The sequence below is a fragment of the Nothoprocta perdicaria genome, unplaced genomic scaffold, assembly GCF_003342845.1.
Source record: "Nothoprocta perdicaria isolate Ctin4 unplaced genomic scaffold, notPer1 scaffold_128, whole genome shotgun sequence".
NCBI classification, from domain to species: Eukaryota; Metazoa; Chordata; class Aves; order Tinamiformes; family Tinamidae; genus Nothoprocta; species Nothoprocta perdicaria.
In genome coordinates, this window is record NW_020454405.1 from 362,429 (window position 1) to 383,438 (window position 21,010).

At 37.8% G+C, this 21,010-nt stretch overlaps 1 protein-coding gene across 3 annotated transcripts in view; it reads left to right on the top strand.

Annotated features, from left to right (window-relative positions):
- SKAP2 (src kinase associated phosphoprotein 2) overlaps nt 1-21,010 on the top strand; it is a 116,843-nt gene that overhangs the window by 9,850 nt on the left and 85,983 nt on the right. For all 3 annotated transcript variants that reach the window (XM_026033341.1, XM_026033343.1, XM_026033344.1), the window contains exons 2-4: nt 119-224; nt 2,503-2,528; nt 10,863-10,967. In XM_026033341.1, the coding sequence (XP_025889126.1) occupies nt 119-224; nt 2,503-2,528; nt 10,863-10,967 (237 nt within the window). The remainder of the gene's footprint in view (nt 1-118; nt 225-2,502; nt 2,529-10,862; nt 10,968-21,010) is intronic.

A 21,010-nucleotide genomic window follows, 5' to 3' on the forward strand; every position in this document is an offset into this window, starting at 1 on the left:
TAGTAGTGTTGGGGCAAACTCATTACAGCAGTACTTACCTCTAGAACGTTATTGTTTGATCTGTACATCGTCTTCTCTTTTTTAATTTAATTTAATTTAATTTTTTTTTCTGATTTAGATGTTGACACATTTATTTCCCAAACTTTAAAAGGAGAAAATCTATCCAAGAAAGCAAAGGAAAAAAAGGATGTTCTTCTTAAGAAGTTAAAAGATGTTAAGGCAAGGTAAGTGAGATTTTATGGCTTCAATATATTATCAAGTAATTAGCTGCTCCTCTGATAACTTAGTTTTTACAGTCTTTTAACAGTATTAACAATCTATTTAGGTTCCAGTGTTGTCAAATAATCTTTATCCCTTTAAGAATTTATATCTCTGTTGAAGCTGCCTGAATTCAGTAGGAAATGTGACCATAAAGATTCATCCCAATTAAATCGCTTTAATGATCTGAACCCTTATTGCAAGCTCGTTGGTTAGAACTTGCCCTTACATCTGATGTGGTAAAAATAATTAAACTACAAGAAATATAATGAATAGAGTGTATGAGTGCTCTTTCTGCTACTATCCTCAGTTGATACAAGCCAGCATAATTCAATGATGACTTTCCTTTACAGTCTATTAGGTCACTTAGGTCTGTAATAAATTTAAATATACCTTAAAAACCATTTTAGATAATAGGCATTTTTTAGTAATAGTACGAGAATAGGCCTGGCGAAGTTGTGAATTCAGTTCTATATACAATTGGAGACTGTTTTATTGTGATTTCAATTTCAGTCCAACAGTTCAGCTGCAGAGATTTTGAGGTAATTCTGTATGTGCTTCATTTTTTTTTTTTTTTTTTTTTTTTGCAAAACTTTCTGTCTTACAACTCTGAACTGGGATGTAATCTAGCACTTGCTGTTCTCTTCTGTCAGTGCTTTCAAGGGTTTCCAAGTTTTTCTGTCGATTCTCCTGTTGGATACTTCCTAACCTTTGGCTTGATGACACAATCCTGCSTCTTTGACAACTCCTTTACAAATGTAAAGACAACACAGTCATCCAGTGAGGAYCTCATTCTTACCACACTAACCCGAGGAAGTCACGACTTCTGTCTCAAAATCTTACAAGTGAGCATTTCTGAGCCTTTGACTCACCCTGTGAGTGTTTATGGAGCCATTCTCCCAGTTTTTCAAGGGAGGAGAGTTCCTTTTCTTCATTTCTCATGCTTCCCTTTTGAGTTACAGAGCTAGCAGGGACTGTACAGGTGCCTCACAGACACAGCATTCCGGACTTGTTGCCTTCCTCCAGGTTTATGGCTTGGTTGTCTTCCTCCTCCCACCCCTTGCCCAAAAGATGAAGCCCTAGATGGGGGCAACCTGCAGRTTGTGAACTTGATAAACACTGAATCTTTTGCTAGTCATATATACGACCCCATGATTTCAACCTCTATTTTAATTTCTAAGTCTTTCTAATTTCTAAGTTCTAATACCCCAGTGATATTATCACTGTTAACAGTGACTTGGCTTTGCAGGCCAGCTGCAATGCGAGCACCCTGCAGTCTCTTTGATTTTTCATGTCCCCCGTGATGATAGGTCCATACAGTCCAGGCCATGGTATGTTACATACCCTGTACAATGCAGTGTATTTTAGATAAAAGGCTAGATCTAAGTTTGTATTTTTCAGTTTCTCATTCAGACTCTTCCTTTCTCTCCTGTCTGTCGCATGGGACCGTGTCCTTGCTGACCAGCTTGATGCACGTGCTACTGCTGAGCTTTGTAGCTGTGTTTTGTTTGCTGGCCAATTCTAGTGACATCCCCTTCTTTTCACACACACTTCATGGTCGGTTCATCTACCTGAGATGCTGTTTTGCATGACTCTGTCCTCGTTATTTATTGCTGTACATCCAGTTGATAGTTATGATAGTTTTCTTCCTGAAATACCAAAGATTCAGTGCTGGAGAATTAGTATTTTACTCTTTTTTGAATTACATATTTGTTTTTAGGCATTAAATACATTGAAAACTTATTACTCTACCCTTGTGTATACGCAAGCATTTAGTTAATTTTTAATACTCTTTTCTTCAGATGGGACGAAACACTACAGCCAGACCCAGGCTTTGTGAATTTTTTTTCCCACTGATAGACCATGTTATTTTTAAGATTTGTCTAGTGGCTTTTATTTATACACAAAAATTAAAAGAAAATGCTAGCATTTAGAAAGCTAACTAAAATCAAAGAGGCTTTTGTAAGCTTATCGTGCAGGATGTGTGAGAACAGGCTGCCCTATTGGAGGTTTCACTGGAGCCTTCTTTAAAAATAACTGTTTTGGGATTTTCTGAAAGGCRAAAGGAGAGCTAATAAATATTTTGGGCACGGCTGGATGGCTTATCAAATACCAAGGGAGGAAATTTGCAGCACTAAGTTTCCGATTACAAAACTTGCAGAAAACTTGTAATTCATGTTGTATTCCAGTTCTGGAGATTTGCAAATCTGCAGTGCTTTATGTTGTTTCTTTTTCTTTCTGCAGCTATCCTCAAGAATTCCAGGATAAAGGTAAATCCTGCACGTGTGTTTTATTCCCACCCTCCCTCCTGCTCTGGTAAATCTTTGCCCGCTGACAGATTCTCAGGGGGATGTAGAGGCTTGGGATGCTCCCTGCAGCCGTGGGGACCCGAAGGATGAGGATGTTGGCTCCCCCTGCTGAGCCCGAAGGGAAAAAGCTTCCCAGGTCCCAACGTGGTGCTAAAACTTGCTCCYACTGCCTTCATTAAGCACAGCTGAGAACGCTTCCTGATGCAAAGAACAGTCTCGAAATACAGCTCAGGATCTCATATAAATGGAGGCTGTAATGCGTGATGTAGCTAAAAATAAATAAATGGTGTGGTATCGTGTCCTAGCAGGCGAGGCAGCTTTCTGGGAGGAAGTGTCCGCAGAGCAGTCTGCTTGACCTCTTGGCGGGATCATTTATTTCAGCCTTTTCTTCTGAACAGCGGCTGCAAAACCCTTTCCTTGCAGCGTGCTGTTTCTTAACCTTTCAATAGGCTCAGCCCGCGGCAGCGCGAGACGCCGGCTTCCGATGCGCGCCGAGCGCATGCGTTCCCATAGCGTAGCCAGAGGCCGGAGCTGAAGAGGAGAGGACCTGGAGTGCCCCTACGGAGAGCCCTCGCGCAGGGTTATCCACGTGGGTTTTCCACGTGGGTTATGCCCTGACGAACGGGTGCGGAGCGGCCCGCGCGCTGCCCAGGCCTCCTCCGCTGCGCCTCGGCCTGGAAGGGCTCTSCTTTCCAGAACGCTCATCCCCGAGGTCGCGACCCGCGGGCGGCGGATGCCGCTCGGAGGGTCACAGCGCGAGGTCATGGCAGCCCGTGCAAAGCTCGGCTTTTAGCCGGGCTTGCCGAGCCCCGGGCTGGCTCTTTCTGGGCAGGGAGGGTCAGATGTGCAGGCTGCATCAGTGCCTCCTCATAGTGTCRAGCTACGCCAAGGAAATCGCATATTCAGCAAAGCGAAGCTGTAACAAGGTGCAAAAAGACATTAGACGGAGGTAACAGACCCACTGAAAGAGAAAGTTTAAGTTAAAACTTATTAAAGAGTGCCAGGTTTTTATAAACTCAAACTATGTGACTGTAATAAGTTACATTAAAATTATTGCTACTATTTTATGTTCTATCTCAACACCCTTACTGAAGGTAAGGTGTAATTTCCCTCCGCTGCTAGACAGAAGAGGGAGGAAAAAGCTAAATGTCATTTTATTCAGAGAACAATCTAAAATTAGGTAGTGTGGTTGTTTCATTGGATGTCTGAGTTTCTAGAGAGCGTATTTTAKGCTTCTGCAGGTTTCATGCCTGCACCTAAAGGATTTTTGAACCTGTGAGACTACAATCAACGTGAGAATTGTTTATAAAGAGCAGAATTTTTATGTACTGCTATTTCTCTGAAGTACAAGAATTTTATTTATTGTATTTTCTTCTTTGATTCAATTTTATTAGTAATTCAACAAATTATTAATAAAGATGGGGTTATTTCCAGTAAAATTTTAATTTACTTGAAATAGTTTGTTATTGTACAACTCRCTCTGCTTTCAGTAAAAATTGTATTCAGCCTTATTCTCCTTATTAGAGTATATTTGCTCCTTAAGAAGGATRGATTGCTCTTGATTATTTTAATTCTCGTGATGCATTTCTTGGGCTCAGATGCTAGAACTATGTACAGATGGTGGAGCTTGGGAATAGAGACATTTCAGTATTTGTCAATAAAACAAGAAGACTCAAAAGAAATTCCATATTTTCTCCAAGCTAGCTTAAACTTCTGTAAATGGATGTACATTTACATGCATGAATTTAAAAAAAAAAAATCATTAAAAACTGGAACCTGCCTTTACTTGAAGACTATTCTAGGGAATGTAGTTCACTGGTATATGTTGTCAGTACAACCTCCAGGGTTCAGAAAGTGACCTAACCCTCTTTCCAAAGGCATCTAGAAGAATCTTTTGGAGGCTGAAACAAGTTGACCAACACTGTCAAAATTCCTACATTTGCTGTCTAACACAGTGGAACTTGATTCCAGTCTCTSAAGCAGCAGCTCTCTTAGCTTGTGGGTTATTTTACAAGTATGCTTTCTGGGTATCATCTTGTCACTCCGCTGCCTTTCATCAGTGCTTGTTCTCGAAGTTCCTCTGGCTTTGCAKGTAGTGACTAGTTGCTTTGACCAAGGTATTGTACGTGAGCTCCTGATGTATGGGCTTTTGCCACTAGCACACAGGGTCTTATCTTCCATAAAACATTTGGCAAGCAGTTAAAATAATGTGTATGTGTGCAAAGTGTAGCAAGGTGCCTTGCAATCAAAATCATCCATGTATACATCTCTAAGTTTTAAGAATTGCACAAATGCTTCTTTGCAACTAAACTGGTGCACTTGGGACCCTTCCTACGTCTTCTTAAAAATCAATCTTATGTTCTTCTCTATTAGGTCACTGCACATGCTGGTAAAGGCATCTTTGCAAGTGAACCTGCACCCTGAAAGAAAATGGATTAATTTTTTTGGAGATAACGCACTGAAAATTCAAGACACCACATTTACAGTTCACAAAACGTCATTTAATTCTCGTGTGTGATGTATTTGATTTTATACTGATTTTTTGCAGTTAATAATAATGTTGATTTCTGAACAAAGGAAGTCCCTGTGGTCCCATGAGCAGAATTATATATTTATGTTATTAGACAAAAYGCTAATCTTCCCACAAATTTTACTTCCATTCTTAAATGAAGGAACTCAGTAGAAACCTATTTTCCTCTTGGATGTTGGATTTTTTTTGCTTGAAAAATATCTTACTTGTCATCTAAGCAGTGTAAGTGAAAAGAAAAAGCCAGTTAAAGTCTCATGCAAGGTGACCTGTTCTAGATAGTGAGTTGGGMAGAACTTGAAAATAATTTTCAAACAAATAGGACTAATTTTTTAAAAAGCTAATATTCAGTGAAAGATAGAAAAGTCTGGCCTTCATCAAAGATTCTGAGTTAAAACAGTTTTTGGCATTTCTCTGTTCTGAGATTAATTGAATCAATACTATGACTGCCAAAATGTTTAGTTAAAAGAACCTTGTTTTCAATTTATGCTAAAAATAGTGCTAAAGTTGGCAGAAGCACTCTAAGTCCTAGAAACTGTATTTGTGTTTGACGTCCACTTGCCATCTGTTCTTTGCATTTATTCTAGCAATATATTTATTTTTATGCACTTTTCATAAAGAATTTTGGCTTTATGCTGAAAATGAGACACCAAAAGCACTAGCCAAATCCAGTCACATAGTATGGGTATTTGTAGAACAAGTTGTCTGTAAAGTGCAACTTGTTTCTGACATTGGTAGTATGTATGCAGAAAATGTTTGATTTGGCATTTAGGCTGAATTATGACTTCTGAGGCTGCTAAAAGCTGATGAAGATCCATTTAATTTTCATTTTGCTTTGGCATAGTAGAAGGTAAACCTGTGTTCGTGGAGCATCAGTGCTGTTCTTTGCCTGATTACCAGGAGCACCTCTAGGAATCCTGTCAATGCTTCAGATGCCTCTGTGGCTCCTGATGGAAAAATGAGTGTCTGGGGCTGGAGACACCTGCTTCCTGGATATAGTCAAGCTGATGGAGTAGCCCTATAAGTAAAGACGTTGTATTTTCTCTTTTATTTGGGTGCTGGGGCCAAAAAAGGACTGTTTTCTAGGGGAGTGTTACTTCTTTTCTTTGTCTCTACACTCTGTTCTCTAGGAAATGGCATCAGGGAGGTGGGAAACTTTTTGGACTTGAGGAAGGGCCACACTAGTTTCTGGYCATAGCAATGTGTGGATATGAGTGGTGTATTTTAATACAGATGAAATTTCTGAATCAGGAATATGAATGCATTATGAGTAGTATAACATAAATGGCAAAGGTGCTGCTCTGTTGTTATCCAGTCCTCTGAGGATCATTGCAACCCTTTCTGGAGAGACCATCACAGGAAGGAGGAACGTGCCCAATGCTTTTTATCCTGGCGGGCCGGAGCATTCCCTGTGGGCAAGTYGCTATGTTGTCCCTTTCAGCATCCCAGAAATATCACCTGTGAAGTGTCCAGGGCAGCGAGGCACAGTCTGATCTTGATGTGCCCCATCAGAACAAGAGGCAGCGTAACCGTGTACCCAGCAAGGGCACCTTACGTTGCTTTCCTGTGCTCGAAGCATGTTTGCCTGCAAACCTAGTGCCATCTCAGTGGTGTTTGGAAAATAGGTGCTTGTTTTATAAAGGTCAAGGAGCAATTTAAAGATTTGAGCAATTTGTAAATTTTTTTTTTTTAAATTAGATTAAAGCCATCGTGTTAATATGGGTATCTAGAGTCTTCCAGAAAGAATGTGTTAGAGCTATTTGCACGGCAAAGCATATTTTGAGAAAGCGGTCAGGAAAATATTCCTTCTTGAAGGGTGACTGGTAGACTGGGTCAGTAGCAACTTTCTGAAAAATCCCCTGCCACCAAGAGGCTAAAGCACACATGTGAGCTTGAAAGCTACTTTATCCAGGTATTTTTGTGAAAAAAATATGTAGAGAGAACCTTGCATATATTTACTTGCTAAGTTCATATAGTCCTTGCAGTGACTTGTCTGGAGGTGACTTAGCGTGACTTAGTTACATCCAGTGACTTGGGACTTTCTGAAATGGCAACATGCAGGATGTTAGAGAGCTGACTTGAGCAATTCCCTCTCCCTAGACTTTCTAAAAGTGCAGTAAAAAATCCCATTTCGGGACCTATAAACAAGTAGTGTGGATAGCATGAGTCTATTTCAGAGATATTAGCTGAAACATCTTGTCTGCTGTCTACTAGGTTTAGTACCTGAATCACTGTCTTTAGTGTTTAGGAATTCATTACTATAATTAAATATAATATTATATTTTACATTTAAAATATATTTCTTAATATAAGAGCTATAAATATATATAAAATATATATATTTCTGGAAGAAAAAAAAGTATTTTTTTACTGGGTCCCTATAAAGTAATATGGTCTTTGGTTGCTACGTTCAAGTTATACCCGCAAAACCTGTTGAAAATCACCAGAATATAGGACAGAGGATTAAGTGTAGCCCTTGCTGCACTGAAGAAAGTTCGTGTTTAATGCTCCAATTTTCATGTGGTATGCTTATCCYTGGTGTGCATTATTCTCTCTATAAAATAAGCAAGGTAGCATTTAATGAGGAAAGACATTGCTTTATGTTTTATTGTGGATAATATAGTGATTCTGCTATCAAGGCTGTAAGTGGACAGTTTAAGTTGCAGAAATCGGAGGGTATAATAGTGTACGTAGGTGCTTTTGCATTGTTGTAGCTGTTAACCATCTATCGTTAATTAAACTTTTTTTCAAGATCCTGATAAATCATATGGTATTCTAGGGAAACAAGAAACAGTATTAATGAGCACCAACTCCTTAATTATCCTCATGACTACATAACAGGGACACATTCATGTCATTTCTTTGTGCAATAACTTTTGCAAAGAAGTATTTTTAAACTGATCATTAATTTTATGACCACAGAAATGAGATGCAAAATTTATGCTGTTGTCATTGGCACAGGTTCAAGGCGCTACTGACATTATGTGTGATTGTAATGGAATGGCTGCCAACTAATGAGTCTATAGACATTTCGCTTGAGCATGCTTTGCTTTTAGATGTCTGATTAGGCAGTAATGCTTTCAATTATGCCTGCAAATTGTATTGGATGCATTTACCTGATGCTCATTGTTGCTTTGTAGTTCAGTTTTCGATTACATAAGTGCAAGCTGAATGCTTTGCTTGAATTTATTGATGCTTTTGGGGTGTATTTTTAGGTACTTGGCACCTGAAGAGCAAAGTGACTTGAGCTGCTCAACACTGACTCCCCTGATTGCTTAAGGAGTGACAYCGAGAGCTGCAGCTCCAGTTCTTTCTAGCCTTCCTCAGGAGGTGGAATATTAGCTGCAGTGCAACACCCTGACAGAGCAGAACAGGAGAATATGAAGTGGAAAAGGGAGACAGGAGTAGTTTGTCTGGGAATGCAAGAGACCACACAGAATTAACAGGGAGTCTCTGTATAAATTGCTAGGGATAATATCTGTATATATTAAAAGCATACTCTCCTAAGAGTGTTCTTAAACCCTGCCAAAATCAGGAGGCAAGAAATCGATACTGTTCTGTAGTCATTTTTTTGTGGTGTGACTCCATGCAAACGTAAAATGTTGCCTGTTAAAGCACCAGAGCACATCTAGTCAGCCATCCTATTAATGTGACTGCAATTCCTACATACCAATTAAATGAGTTAGGGTTTGCCTTTCAGTATATAATGTGAATTTGCAAATATTCTTTTTAGTATAAAGCTGCAAAAAAATCTTGTCCTGTGTGACTGTGAGTACATTTGTTAATAGCTGATAGAAGGGCAGTTTTGACTGACACCCCTGGTACTTAGAGGGTTTGATGCTTATATATGTACACATAGGTTATGCATTCTAGTACTAGAAAAGGTTTGAGACAGGGAAAACGGAAGAACTCTTGATGTCATATAAGCTGTGAATATCACGTCTGCTCTTTGCATATAGAGTCTATCATCTAATAAAGATATAAATATATATATATCGAAAGAGAGAGACGGACAACTGGTCTTTGGCACATGAGTGTGAAAGATGATCGTGCCGGTTGTAAATATGGCATAATGGTTTCTGCTCATGTGCTGTCTGCTCTGTGGTTTTCTCTGGAGGGACAGGAGAATCCTTCTGGAGAGGGATAATTTACTTTTGGTTTGACAGGTGTGATGAAATGCAAATATTTTGAATCAGATTAACACGATGACTGGAGTGCTCCTGGAAACATCCTGATGGTCGCATCAGGAATAGACCAGAGTCAGTGTCATATTCTGAGCAGTTGTTATATGGGGCTGGAGCTTGAGAGGAAGCTTTCACAAGAAAAACACAGTATGTTAATGAAAGGAAAATCCAATTTGATATTCCATAATCTTGGAATGTAAAAGAATTCCAGCAAGGCAGAAATYGGGCTTTGCTTTCTTGTCTACAGAGGAAACATGCTTCTCTTTCCTAAGAACTGGTGCTTTTGGGCAGACCCCAAATTTTTCATGAATTTATGTGATTAAATAGGAAGCAAAGTAGCAAAACTAAACCATGGCTAGACAGCCCTACTGTTAAATGTGGTTCATACGCGTGTAGTACAGAATATCCTCACCATGTATGTGGTTTGTCTGCGGTTCTGAGAAGTGAATACATGAATATGATTGTGAGAAATGAATACAGTACTTGGAATACCTGAAAGGAGAAGCTTATCTAGAGGTCTCTGGATAGTAGCTTTCTGCATATAAATATATGAAAATAAAATGCCTGAGCAATTTACTTTATATACTGTTTAAAGAAATTGAGGGTCACTTGTTCTGTTGGCACATCAGGTGTACGATTTTGGTTTAGTGACATTACCAACTTTAACGACTATTTTTCTCCTCCAAGCCTTGTTTTTTCCTTAATTTTTGGCATTTTTTCCACTGCTTTTTCACCTAGATGGGATGAAAAAAATCTTACAAAATTTCCCCATTGTGGGGCAGTGAGGTGGGAGAACTTTAATTTCTCTAATTAAATGAACGCCTCAGGGAGTATCGATTTCTCCTTGCCTTTCCCAGACCTTCACGTTTAACATGCTCTGATCAGCATGGGCTKGCTTCTGATGCAGATTTTTGCCCGTATTGTAGCCAGACTCTCGGCTGTTTCAGAAATACATCAATACACTGCCTTAAACCCTGGGTTCAGGTGGATGCTGGTGGGGTCTGGTCCAGGTTGTGCCTCGTGGGAGGGATACAGCGTGTTGGGTTCTGTGTTTGCAAGGCCGTTCCCTGAAGAAAAGTTGAGGTGGGCAGAGGGCGACGAACGGCTGCAAAAAGTAGTCGGGCCGCGTGTTGGCCAAGGCCGCCACGATTCCTTTCCGCTCTTGGTAAGAACAAGCTCCTGCTCCTGACACTGCCTATTTCTCTTCCTGACAGTGTTTTCCCTTGCCCACTTCTTTGCTACAGCGTGTGGTTTTTTTCCGCTGTGCGTGAGAAGCTGTCAGCAGGGCCGCGCTGGGAGTAGGTTCATTACTGTGACAGTGTTGTTTWGGGAAAAAAAGAACTACCACCCAGCCAAAAACCCCCCAACCCATCCCAAGAAAAAGTACATGGCTAATAAGGAGGTAGGTCTAAAACAGCAGCGCTTACTGTGATGCTTTAGCATGCAAGGTGCATGGAGCCAGAGTACGTTAAAATCAGCATTTGTTCAGTTTGAAATAGGACTTTATTAATAAACCAAGTCTTGGATTCTGCCCATGTGTGTATGACAGGCCTGTAACTAGCAATGTCTTTTTGACTTTTGCAGAATTGGAAGATGAGGAAGAGCCTGAGGGCTCTTTCTCTTCACCTCCTGACAGTGCCTCAATAGCATCTGACCGGTACGATAAAGAGGATGAAGCCCCCTCGGATGGTATGTGACACTGTTTATCTTTGAATGTACTAGATTTGCCAGTTTGCTACAAACTCWTGTAATTGGATCCTCATGATGAGAATGTTAGTGCTGGGACTCAGATAAACAGATAAGCCTCCTCGCAGCTGGACGGTGGCGGTACCTTCACAAGAACCTGTTAAGGAACTGAAGAGCTCTCTCTAGTGGTCCTAGAGGCACAGTGAAGCTGTCCGACGTGCACAGGCTGGTTTAACTCAGGTTTTTTTCATGGCAAAGTGTCTTCTTGTGGCCTTCTACCTTTTTAAAGACAGATCGGGGGCTAAAGCAGTGGGGATGTTTGTAGTAACAAAGTGTTTGTTAATTCCACATTATCAGATTCTTGCTTAATTTTATTGTGCTACTTAATGGCTTGCTGTATTATTTATCTTATAAATAATGAAACAGTTTGTGTGATTGATACTTTTCTGTAAACTCCATGCAGAATAGGTTCATAAAATATTAAATTAATTATTCCGACAATGTTTTCTTCCATTAAGACAGTGTTTGGTAGAATATTTTCTTTATAGAAATTTTAAAAAAACCCTCTAAGTTCCCTAGCTGTTTTCCATGTTGTTTTATTCTGTATTCATTAAATTTAATGCTAAATGTGATTGTTTTGAAGATATGAGCAATTGAATATTTCAAGAGCTAACAAGCTTGCTTTAGCATAGTGTCCATATTTTCAAGGTTTCGTTTATTATATACATAATATAAACGCCTTCTATGGATAATACATGGTGATAAATTAAGTATATGTACAAATAAATTAACGATGTATATTAATTTGTGGCACTGTAAGTTGGATAGACTTACTAGTGAATGATGTTTTCTGACATGATATGATGATCAAACTGTGCAGCTCCATCTCGAAATACAATTGCTGAATGAAAATATGCTTCCCGCAACATAGCACTCCACATTTTATGTTATCCAAATTATTCCCCTTGGAAACATAAATTGCTTTTATGAGGTATAAAATTATGTCTATTGCAGAACAGGGATAAGTCAAGTACATGCATAAGTGATAAACCTTCTAACCACTGATTCAGAATAAGGCTTTTTTTATTTTTTTTGTATATATTTATATATATCCAGAACTCAGTAAAATGTGTAATGATAATAATAGCACATTTTCTTTTATATGGAGATTGTTTTGCATTTTGGCAATATGATCTTCTATTAAAAAATTAAAATAAGCCTTTTTGCTTTCAGGTTGAAATATAATTATCAAATTGAATATAGCTTTTGTAAAACCTTAGCTAATTTTCCAAACTACAGATGAAGGCAACTTTCCATTTATTTGTTTTTACTTACAAACATTATCTTAAAATGATTTCTAATTTATAACTTAACAATGTGGTATTGACTGCAAAAAGGATATGTGACTAATTTGTATGAATATTTCATAGGAGATATGATTATATCTGTTCCAAAACTGTAAATCAAGAAAAAAAGTGATTGTGTTCATAAAACTGTATAGTGAAGGACTGAAGAATGCTGAGACAAGAGAATGTGAAACATCATATGAGTTTGTACAGATGAATGATTATTTTTTAGCCCATTTTAGAAGTTAGAATTGTGAATTAGATACAATATTGTGGCTAATTAGTTACAGTAGGAGTAAAAATACAGTTGATAACTTCTGTTATATTTAAGATGATGCTACCTCCTATTGGTGTTTCTACTTTTTGTTTCTTTGATAAATCCTATTTAATTGTCTAGTGGGCGCTCAGAATGAATGAAAGTAGAGAAAAGGCAGTTCTTAGTTTATAAATACTGATTGTAGCAGTGTTTTTGTTTCGCTCTGTGAACGTGCAGTGTGTCATTCTAAGGACATTTTGATTTTAAGGTCTATAATCTGTCACTCAAGTCTAGACACCTAGCCTAGGTATGAAAATGCACGTTGGGAGCATCTCCTAAGAGGCAGACTGGTGCTTGGGAGGGCTGCGTGCCTCATTTCCATGAGCGTGCCTGGGTCTGAGGCTTAGCACTGTGTTTCTGAGCAGTCTSTTGGTTCTCAGTATTTAAAGCTCGCACAGGTACCTTGATCTATAAGGCGGACTCTGACTTTCCCAGTTTAGTTCAGCAGGGCTCMGTGCAGGTGGGATCCTCACTGCATTTCCAGTTGCGGCGTGAAGGCTTTAAGCACTAACAGTAGGTAATGAAATTGAGAAGTGTTCCTTACTTATACGAGTCCTTTCATCTTTTTTTTCTATAAGCCTAAGTGTAACTTTTCCATTAAAAATAGATGTTTTTTGCCTGTATATCTGTGCATTAGACTACAGTTTGTACAACCTCAGCAAGTATCACTACTTGACTTTGCAACGTTGCTTCAAAATAAAATTTGTGACGGCTCCCGTTTGGTAGCAGATACAGAATTAGCGTATTACGTGTACATTACAGTCATTGTGGAAACCTGGCGTTTTTGTGTGACCTTTGTCTAATGGTGTATTAATTACCAGAGAGATAATCCATTTAACAATAAGTATGGGATAACTAAATTAGCACAGGTCACCTAAAGGCCTTTTGTCAAATCTGATTGTTATGTTGTCCTTTTGACTTTTACCTTATGGTAGGCACTAACAAAGTATCTAAACTTTGATGGATTATAAACTCTAAACATGATATGTATTTTTCATAATGCTAATGTAATTTTCTAGGTACTGAAAAGGTCAAACCCCCACATCTCTGTGTGCATTCTAAGTCTGTCTTTCCTTTTAATATTTCTTTTTCTCTGTTCCCCTGGTTCAAAAGTTCACTCAGTTCCCAAATGGCCACCTAATTTTCCAGTTATTCCCTCAAGCCATATGTGTTTTGGTTTCTTTATGGTTTATTAGGTACTGTAGGAAAGTAGCATAAGTTATATCTTCTAATGAAATTCAAGCACACTTCAGTGATGCTTTGACTTGATTGCTGGCAGCAATTAGATCACAAGGAAGGAGAATGATGCATAGGCTTACATGTCCAGACACCCTACAGAAACTGGAAGAGGGATAAAGCACAACAGCCCCCCCGAATAAAATAACAAACCTCAAAACAAGACAGACAAAACAAAACAGCACTGCCAGGCACTCTGTTCTTAACTTGATTTTTTCTTTTTTTTATTGGCTAACCGCCTGATTGATAGCAAAATCATAACTTGCTGTATGCTAACAGGCAGAGTTCACTTGTAGGTTATTGTGAGCTGATAAAGGGTTAGATGGAGTTTTGATTTTCGCATTGGTCCTTGGTGCACCAGATTAATGGAATTTCAATGAGAGACTGGAGTAGTCACAGCTTTGTCAGAAAAACAGATGGAGATTCTATAGCCATGTCTGCTCATTAATACCAGTTGCCTGAAAGGTGTACTACTTCTCTATACAAAAGACTCAAGATAATTGATTTTTGAGCAGGGTATTTTTTCCACTTATTGATGAGTAGGTTTCTTGCAACTTAAATGACAGGTTTTTGTATAGTACATTGTATAACAATGTTATGTCTTGTGAATTCTTACTCCCCTTCCATCTGTATTCTGAAAAATGTGTAGTGGGAAATATAGGGTGTCCTCTGTTAAAAAGAGAAACCAAAGCATGTTAAAAATAGTTAGGAATCAAAATACCAAGACTTTAAAGTTGTTGGCAAATTTGTTTTTAGCTGAGAAATTAATGAGATGCTAAATCATATTCTCGAGGAAGTATCACTGTTTTTCCTTTAATTTTGAACTATCTTGAGATGATATTAAAATGGGTTCAATGCTGTGCTGAAACTAGCTYTACACAGCTGAAACTAGTAGTTAAAATGTAGTCATCTCTAATAAAATCAAGCTTTTTAACAGTAAAATACTTCATTTTATGGTATGGAAATCCAATTCCATGCTAGGAAGTTGCTGTGTATTGCTGTGCATTACTATTACTATGACAGGGTAAGTTCTCTGACTTACTTTTTTGTAACTACTGCAAGTGAATTGACCAGTTTGAAGAAGATACGTCCATGTTTAGCTTTGCAGGGAGTTTGTAATATGGTAATTACTGGATCTAAGAAGATCGCAGTGAATGCTGGTGAAGCAATTTAGATTCTTATCATTTCTATGCACGGTCTAGAAATGTTGCCGTGAGCACATATGGGTGAAAGAAGAACTAACCTGTACCTGGGGATGGTGTATGCTTTCTGTAATTGTCATATTGGCATATAGCATATGAATAAAGTATACCTTTTAGTAGAAAATTCTTAAATAGGGTGTATCTAATCCCATAACATTCCTCGAGGTTCCAGTGGAGGGATGTAGGGYCTAAGCAAGCAAAATATGGAGCTTGGAGAGCTTTGAGGAATCAGAATTACTGAAGGGGCTGTTCTTTAGCTGTAGGTCATCAGAATAAAGTCTGGGAAATTTTAGTAAAACCAACAAGTTTGGGCACTTTGTTTTTATGCAGCTGCTTTGGAAAAGCTGTATGCAAGTCTGTAGGCTTAAGTCAACTATTTTATATGGTTTATGTTTCCTTTTTATGAACATCATATTTGGAATTTGGAATGGTGAACTGTATATGAAAAATGGTGTGACTGATTTTTTCATGCTTCTTCCTTTGAAAGTTTAAGTTTGAAATACAACCTCTGATAACGTTTCTTTTTTTTTTGCCCTCATTTGGTAGGAGTAAAGTTTAGAATACTCTCTCAGAGGAAGGGTAGTGTTTAGCTTTTTCTCACTTTATTAAACTACATTCCCACTGATTATTTTCTGTTTGAGTTTATTTTGGAGGGACTCTATTTAAGTGAGAACTTAAGTGAATGTTCCATCATGGACCAAATTAAATAATATTAGTAACTGTGTTAGCGAAGGTTGGAGAATGGAAAAACACAGCCAGKTTTTTCAGTCTTGTCCCTCTCCTTTTGCCCTTCTTTTCCCCCTCATCTTATATTGGCTTACAGCTATTTTAATGTCATAATCACTTAGACTTGAGAGGATGTTTCGTTGTCTTGGGAATTAAGGTATCGGAAGATTACTCGTGTTATTCTAGAATATTAGTTATTTGCTCTGTGGTACTAGAGGCAGTTCTGAACTAACTGTATGACAACTGTTCAGAAATGAAGCAGCACCTGTTTTGGGAGAGGTTGTATTTTGCTTTTGTCATAGGTATAGCTTTTAGAAGGCAGAAGGCAATGCATTTTCTTTCCTGAATATCTGTTTAAATACTCAAGCGTGATTTAGAAGGATCACAGTGAGGGAGAGTAAGATCTGGCTTTATTGAGACATTTGCTCTTCGGTGAGTAAAAAGCGACTTCTACCTCATGCTTTTCTTAGGAACTGGCAGGAGGGCAATCTCATCAATTCCATGGGAAATGGATGAAGGCTGGACTTTGTTACACTGACTTTGTTTTGAGATGATGCTAGTTACTGTCACAATTGTAACTGGAAAATATCATTATAATTTATTACCTTGACACATGTAGCTAATTATATACAACTGTGTTGATGTATGTTTTTGTCAACAGTTTAGTAGACTATTTTTGCTGCGTCTGAATAAATGGTCTATGCCAGAGGATGTACAATGTTTTGCAATGCATGAAACTCTCGTGATGCTGCCTTTCTGGGAGATTTCTGGCTAAAAAGGTAATAGGACGGATTAAAAATGCTATTTGCAGAAGTCTAAGAAATGTTAATTAGGAGTTGAGTCTCAAGCAGGAAGACCTCAGTCAAAAATTTCTAATCTGGTGTGTGGAGGCTGTCAGGGCAGGGGATGTTCTCTAAGGAATAAGGCTGAGATACTTGCAGACAGTTTCAGCATCTGAAGCCTCACTATTTTCCACAGACAAAAACGATTTTAATGATGTCACCCAGAATAGAATCTTTTACAAGCTGATGAAAGGCAATGGAAAATAAAATAYACTAAAGAGGAGCGTAAGCTGTGAAAAACATTTTGGAAATTCTGATCTGGACAAAAATCCATATCTTCTTTTAATGTCTCTTTCCAAAGTAGTGCTGGGATACTGGTCCATGAGGGACCCCGTGTGTACAAATTCCCAGGCCCAAAGCCGTTGATGTTGCACAGAGAGGAAGGTGAGGCTGACCTTGCTAGAACTGTCAAATCTGTAAAGAAGACCAGCTCCTTTCTGGATAGGAGGGACCTCAAGAGTAAAGTCAGTTATTCCCTTAACTGTAACTGTGATGTTTCTTGGCATATGTCACATCTTTTCCTAAAAATGTTCAGTGGCGCAACTTTATATAGTCTCCTCAGGTAGCTTACCCCAGTGCTGCAGCATATTTGCTAGTAAATATATATATATGTATATATATATATATATATATATATAAACAAACTTTTCTTTCTTCTGACAGGAGTATAATTGAAGACTGAAAAATAAGATAATACTATAATGTTCCAAATGCAAATGCTGTGTAAATTTTAGGACAAAAATGATAAGACTGAGCTGCTTTTTTTGTTTGTTTATAGGATCCATAGCAGTGAATAGATCAACAATGACTTATTTTGGAGAAGCAAGAAGTAAACAAAAAATTTGCATGTGAAATAGGCAAAACTAATTGGATTAATTTTGATTTAAATCATTTTTGTGGAACAGCAGGGATAAATTTCTGACCAGGAAACGGAAGTTTTAAGTTGAATTCTGTCCTTACTGAAGACAATGGTTAAAAACAAAGGAAAACAAAAAATATATATGTATCATGTAGGTTAACAGTGTGTAGAAATTGATGATACTAAATTGCTTCAACTTCTAATTATCATGATTAAAAACTTCCTGTTAAACAATAAACCCCTGTGTTCTTTTAACATTTACCTTTCTCCCATGGGAGATATGACATGGTTTGTTGCTCATTTTATTTCATCTATGTTGCTTGAGTGACTGAGCAATAACTAAACAGTCATGTTTGCTCCACTGCTACCCAGTACAGTGTCCACAATAAAAACAAATAACTTGTTTGACCGGTTTCCTTTGAAGATTAGATCGTTATTTTTTATCCAGGATCTCTAACAATACGACTATAAAAACAGAAAGCTGAAGTGCAATAGATTTTTCTCTTTATTTTATATAGCTTCCCGGCCTGGTGTTTTCTTAGATCGGCTCTTACGCATCTCAGATTGCTGAACTAAAAAGGAAGAAGGAAGGTTGTCCATCCATCTTCTGATTTCAGATGTTTCTAGCGTGTTTTGAAAACTGCTAATGATGGTTTTAGGACTTTATTGAGGATATCCTCAGTTGAGGGAATTTCTGTGCTCTGATTTTTCTGTGCCCGATACTTTCTGTCTGCCAAGTGTTCATGGGAGGTCAGCATCTATCCTGCTGTAGCTCCTGCTCTCCTGGGACCGGGCAGAGACTGCAGTCAAGGTAGATGGCCGAGCACTGCGCCCTGCTTCTCCAGCACTACCTGAGGTAGGAGATAACCTATCCCAGAAGTTACCTCGTCCAACAGATCGTTGCTGCTCTGGCATTCTGGAGAAGAGGCATCTTTTCCATCTTGGTATCTACCAAGTGTGGCGGGAAAATGGGTCTGCCTTCAGCACTGATTATTAGGAATTTGTGGCCATTTAAAACTCATCRTTCATACTGAGGTGTATATCAGCATTAATGAAGAGAAGATTTTGCCATATTCCTGGTTTTGTATTTGAAATGATGAGTCCGTTCTGTAGACATGCACAGTGCTTCTGTCGTGCATAAACAAATTCAGAAGGGGCCTGTTTTCTTCAAGGCATCATGCAATCTGGGCATTAATCTAATAGGTTTGGGTTTGTTTATGTTTAAATAAGGATGAATGAGATTGCAGGGGATTAATATTAGTGAATTTTGAGATTAAATTTGAATGAAAAACCAATGGCTAAAACCTAAAATGGCTTATTAAAGTGTTGTGTACAGGAAAAAATATTTGTAAATTAAATCATGGTATTTTCTGCATGGGCAAAATTGCTCATCTCACAGGTGTTGCAGGCATCATTCATTGCGTATAAATTTGCACTAAGAACCATATTTTCCTTGGACGTTTGTCGCTAGACAGTTCGACTGATGATTTCCTTGGTAATTCTTTGGAGAAGCCCACTTGTATTGCTTGCATGTAGGAAAGCAGGAGGCCAAAAAAGCTTAATGTTGTCTTTTCTTCAAACATTAAAATTAATACTGCAGTAATCTTTACAAATTTTAGTTTATTCACCGTTATTGAAATAGTGAGATGTAGAATTCTCTGGGGATCATAGCCCTCTTCGCTGTACATGTTTTTGCTTGTTGCTTGACAGTAAAACTTTAAATTTTGGGATGTGGMCATTTGTGATATCCAAAATATTCACAATGGATATTCACAGATGCAACCAACTAATGTGGTTTGAATTTAAGAGGTCAGGGAAAAAGATAACTATAAAAGAGAATGTGATTAGGAGGCTGAATTAAGTTGGACAGTATGTAAGACTGTTCTAAAAGATGAAAATGTGATAGAAATAAATGAAGTGAAGATAGTCTAAGCTTTTTCTGGTAGGTAACAGGTAAATGACTCTGTCTCAAGAATGGATACAGGAAATGGGCCTTTTTATTACAGTTACCTGGGAAAAGTTAATGGAAATGTTGCCACTGACTTGCAATTAAAATAAAAATGAACATGCCTTATTTTCAAGAGGAGAATGTTCAGACAAATTCTTATATATTTTGGTCTATTTTGTGTTTGGTAATCAAGTATGAATTGAGTAAGCAGATGCTGAGGGAAGAAAAAATTTTATCTTTTTTAATTTCCTAACAACCTTCTTGACAAAAAAAAAAAAAAAAAAAAAAGGATTTTTTTTCTTCCCATTTCAAAAGCTATGTTTAATAATGTGTTATAGCATAAAAATAATTAGTGAGAATACCACAAATATTTTTCATCAAAGCCATTTGGAATCGTTTGACAAAATATTAATTCTGTAATTGGGGAAAATGGCTGCAACGCAGAAGTTGAAAATACATGAAATGATGCAGTCTAATGTAATACTGTAAAGTGCAGACTTCTTCTGTAATCTGTATAGATGCAGTTGGAACTGAACTCAGTAAATAAAACCTGCAAAATAAAAACTTTGTGTCTTTGCTTAATAACAGTAATGTAAGTGCAGGTTTCATTTGGAAATTTTATGGCCTATAGTGAGCACTTGATAGAAAAGGATAGATTTGAATGCATGTTGTGTTATATATTTGTATTTATAGAAATACTTCTTTTCCCATCTCAGATCACTGGAGTTTTCCATTCTTCTCATTCATTCGAGCGATATTTAGAATGTGGTATAAAAATAATGTGAAAATGCCAAAGTGAGCTGGTGATAATTGATTTACTCCGTCACATTGAAATACCTCTTGTTTCCCTCTTCCTCTTCCCCTGGGCAATAATCAGGGGATCAAGCTGCCAGTCTGTAGATACATTTTTTCCAGCAGTGCCATCTGGCTACTTGGCACTAGAAGTTGCATTTGCCTCTTTGCTGTTTCCACTGATTTTTGTCAAATGTTAGATAGTTGATGAGATGTCCTCTGCTAGTGGCTGCTCACCCCAGTGAATGGTGGTTTGTACTGGCGATTTAAGGAATCTCTCCTATGCAGTAATTTGGGGGATATGAGATTTAAAAAAAAAAAAAAAGTTCTATTTTGTTCTATTTTGTTCTATTTTGTTCTATTTTGTTCTATTTTGGTTTGATTTATTTATTTTTTATTTTTTTCATGTAGTTGGGGTTTAATACGGAATCTGTTTGAGGGAAAATTGGGATTCAGATATGAATTCATTCTCCCTACCCATGTATAAAATAGTTTGTCGTGATCTTTGTATTTTTTAATAGTCCCAACATGTTCTCTCACAGACTTTTATAGATATTCTACATTAATGTAGAATTTGTTCCTGTTTATTTTTGAAAATTTTCACTTTTTAAAGGAAATTATGAATAGACTGTAAGAATTTGAAGGATCTGTGTAGCAGATGTGACGAGCTTTGTTTTGGAGCAACCAGCCACAGTTGTGGTTTCATTTTTGTTGCCATCTTTTCTTAAAAGAAAAAAACGGATTATGGTTTCTAGAAACATGACTTATTAGAAAAAAAA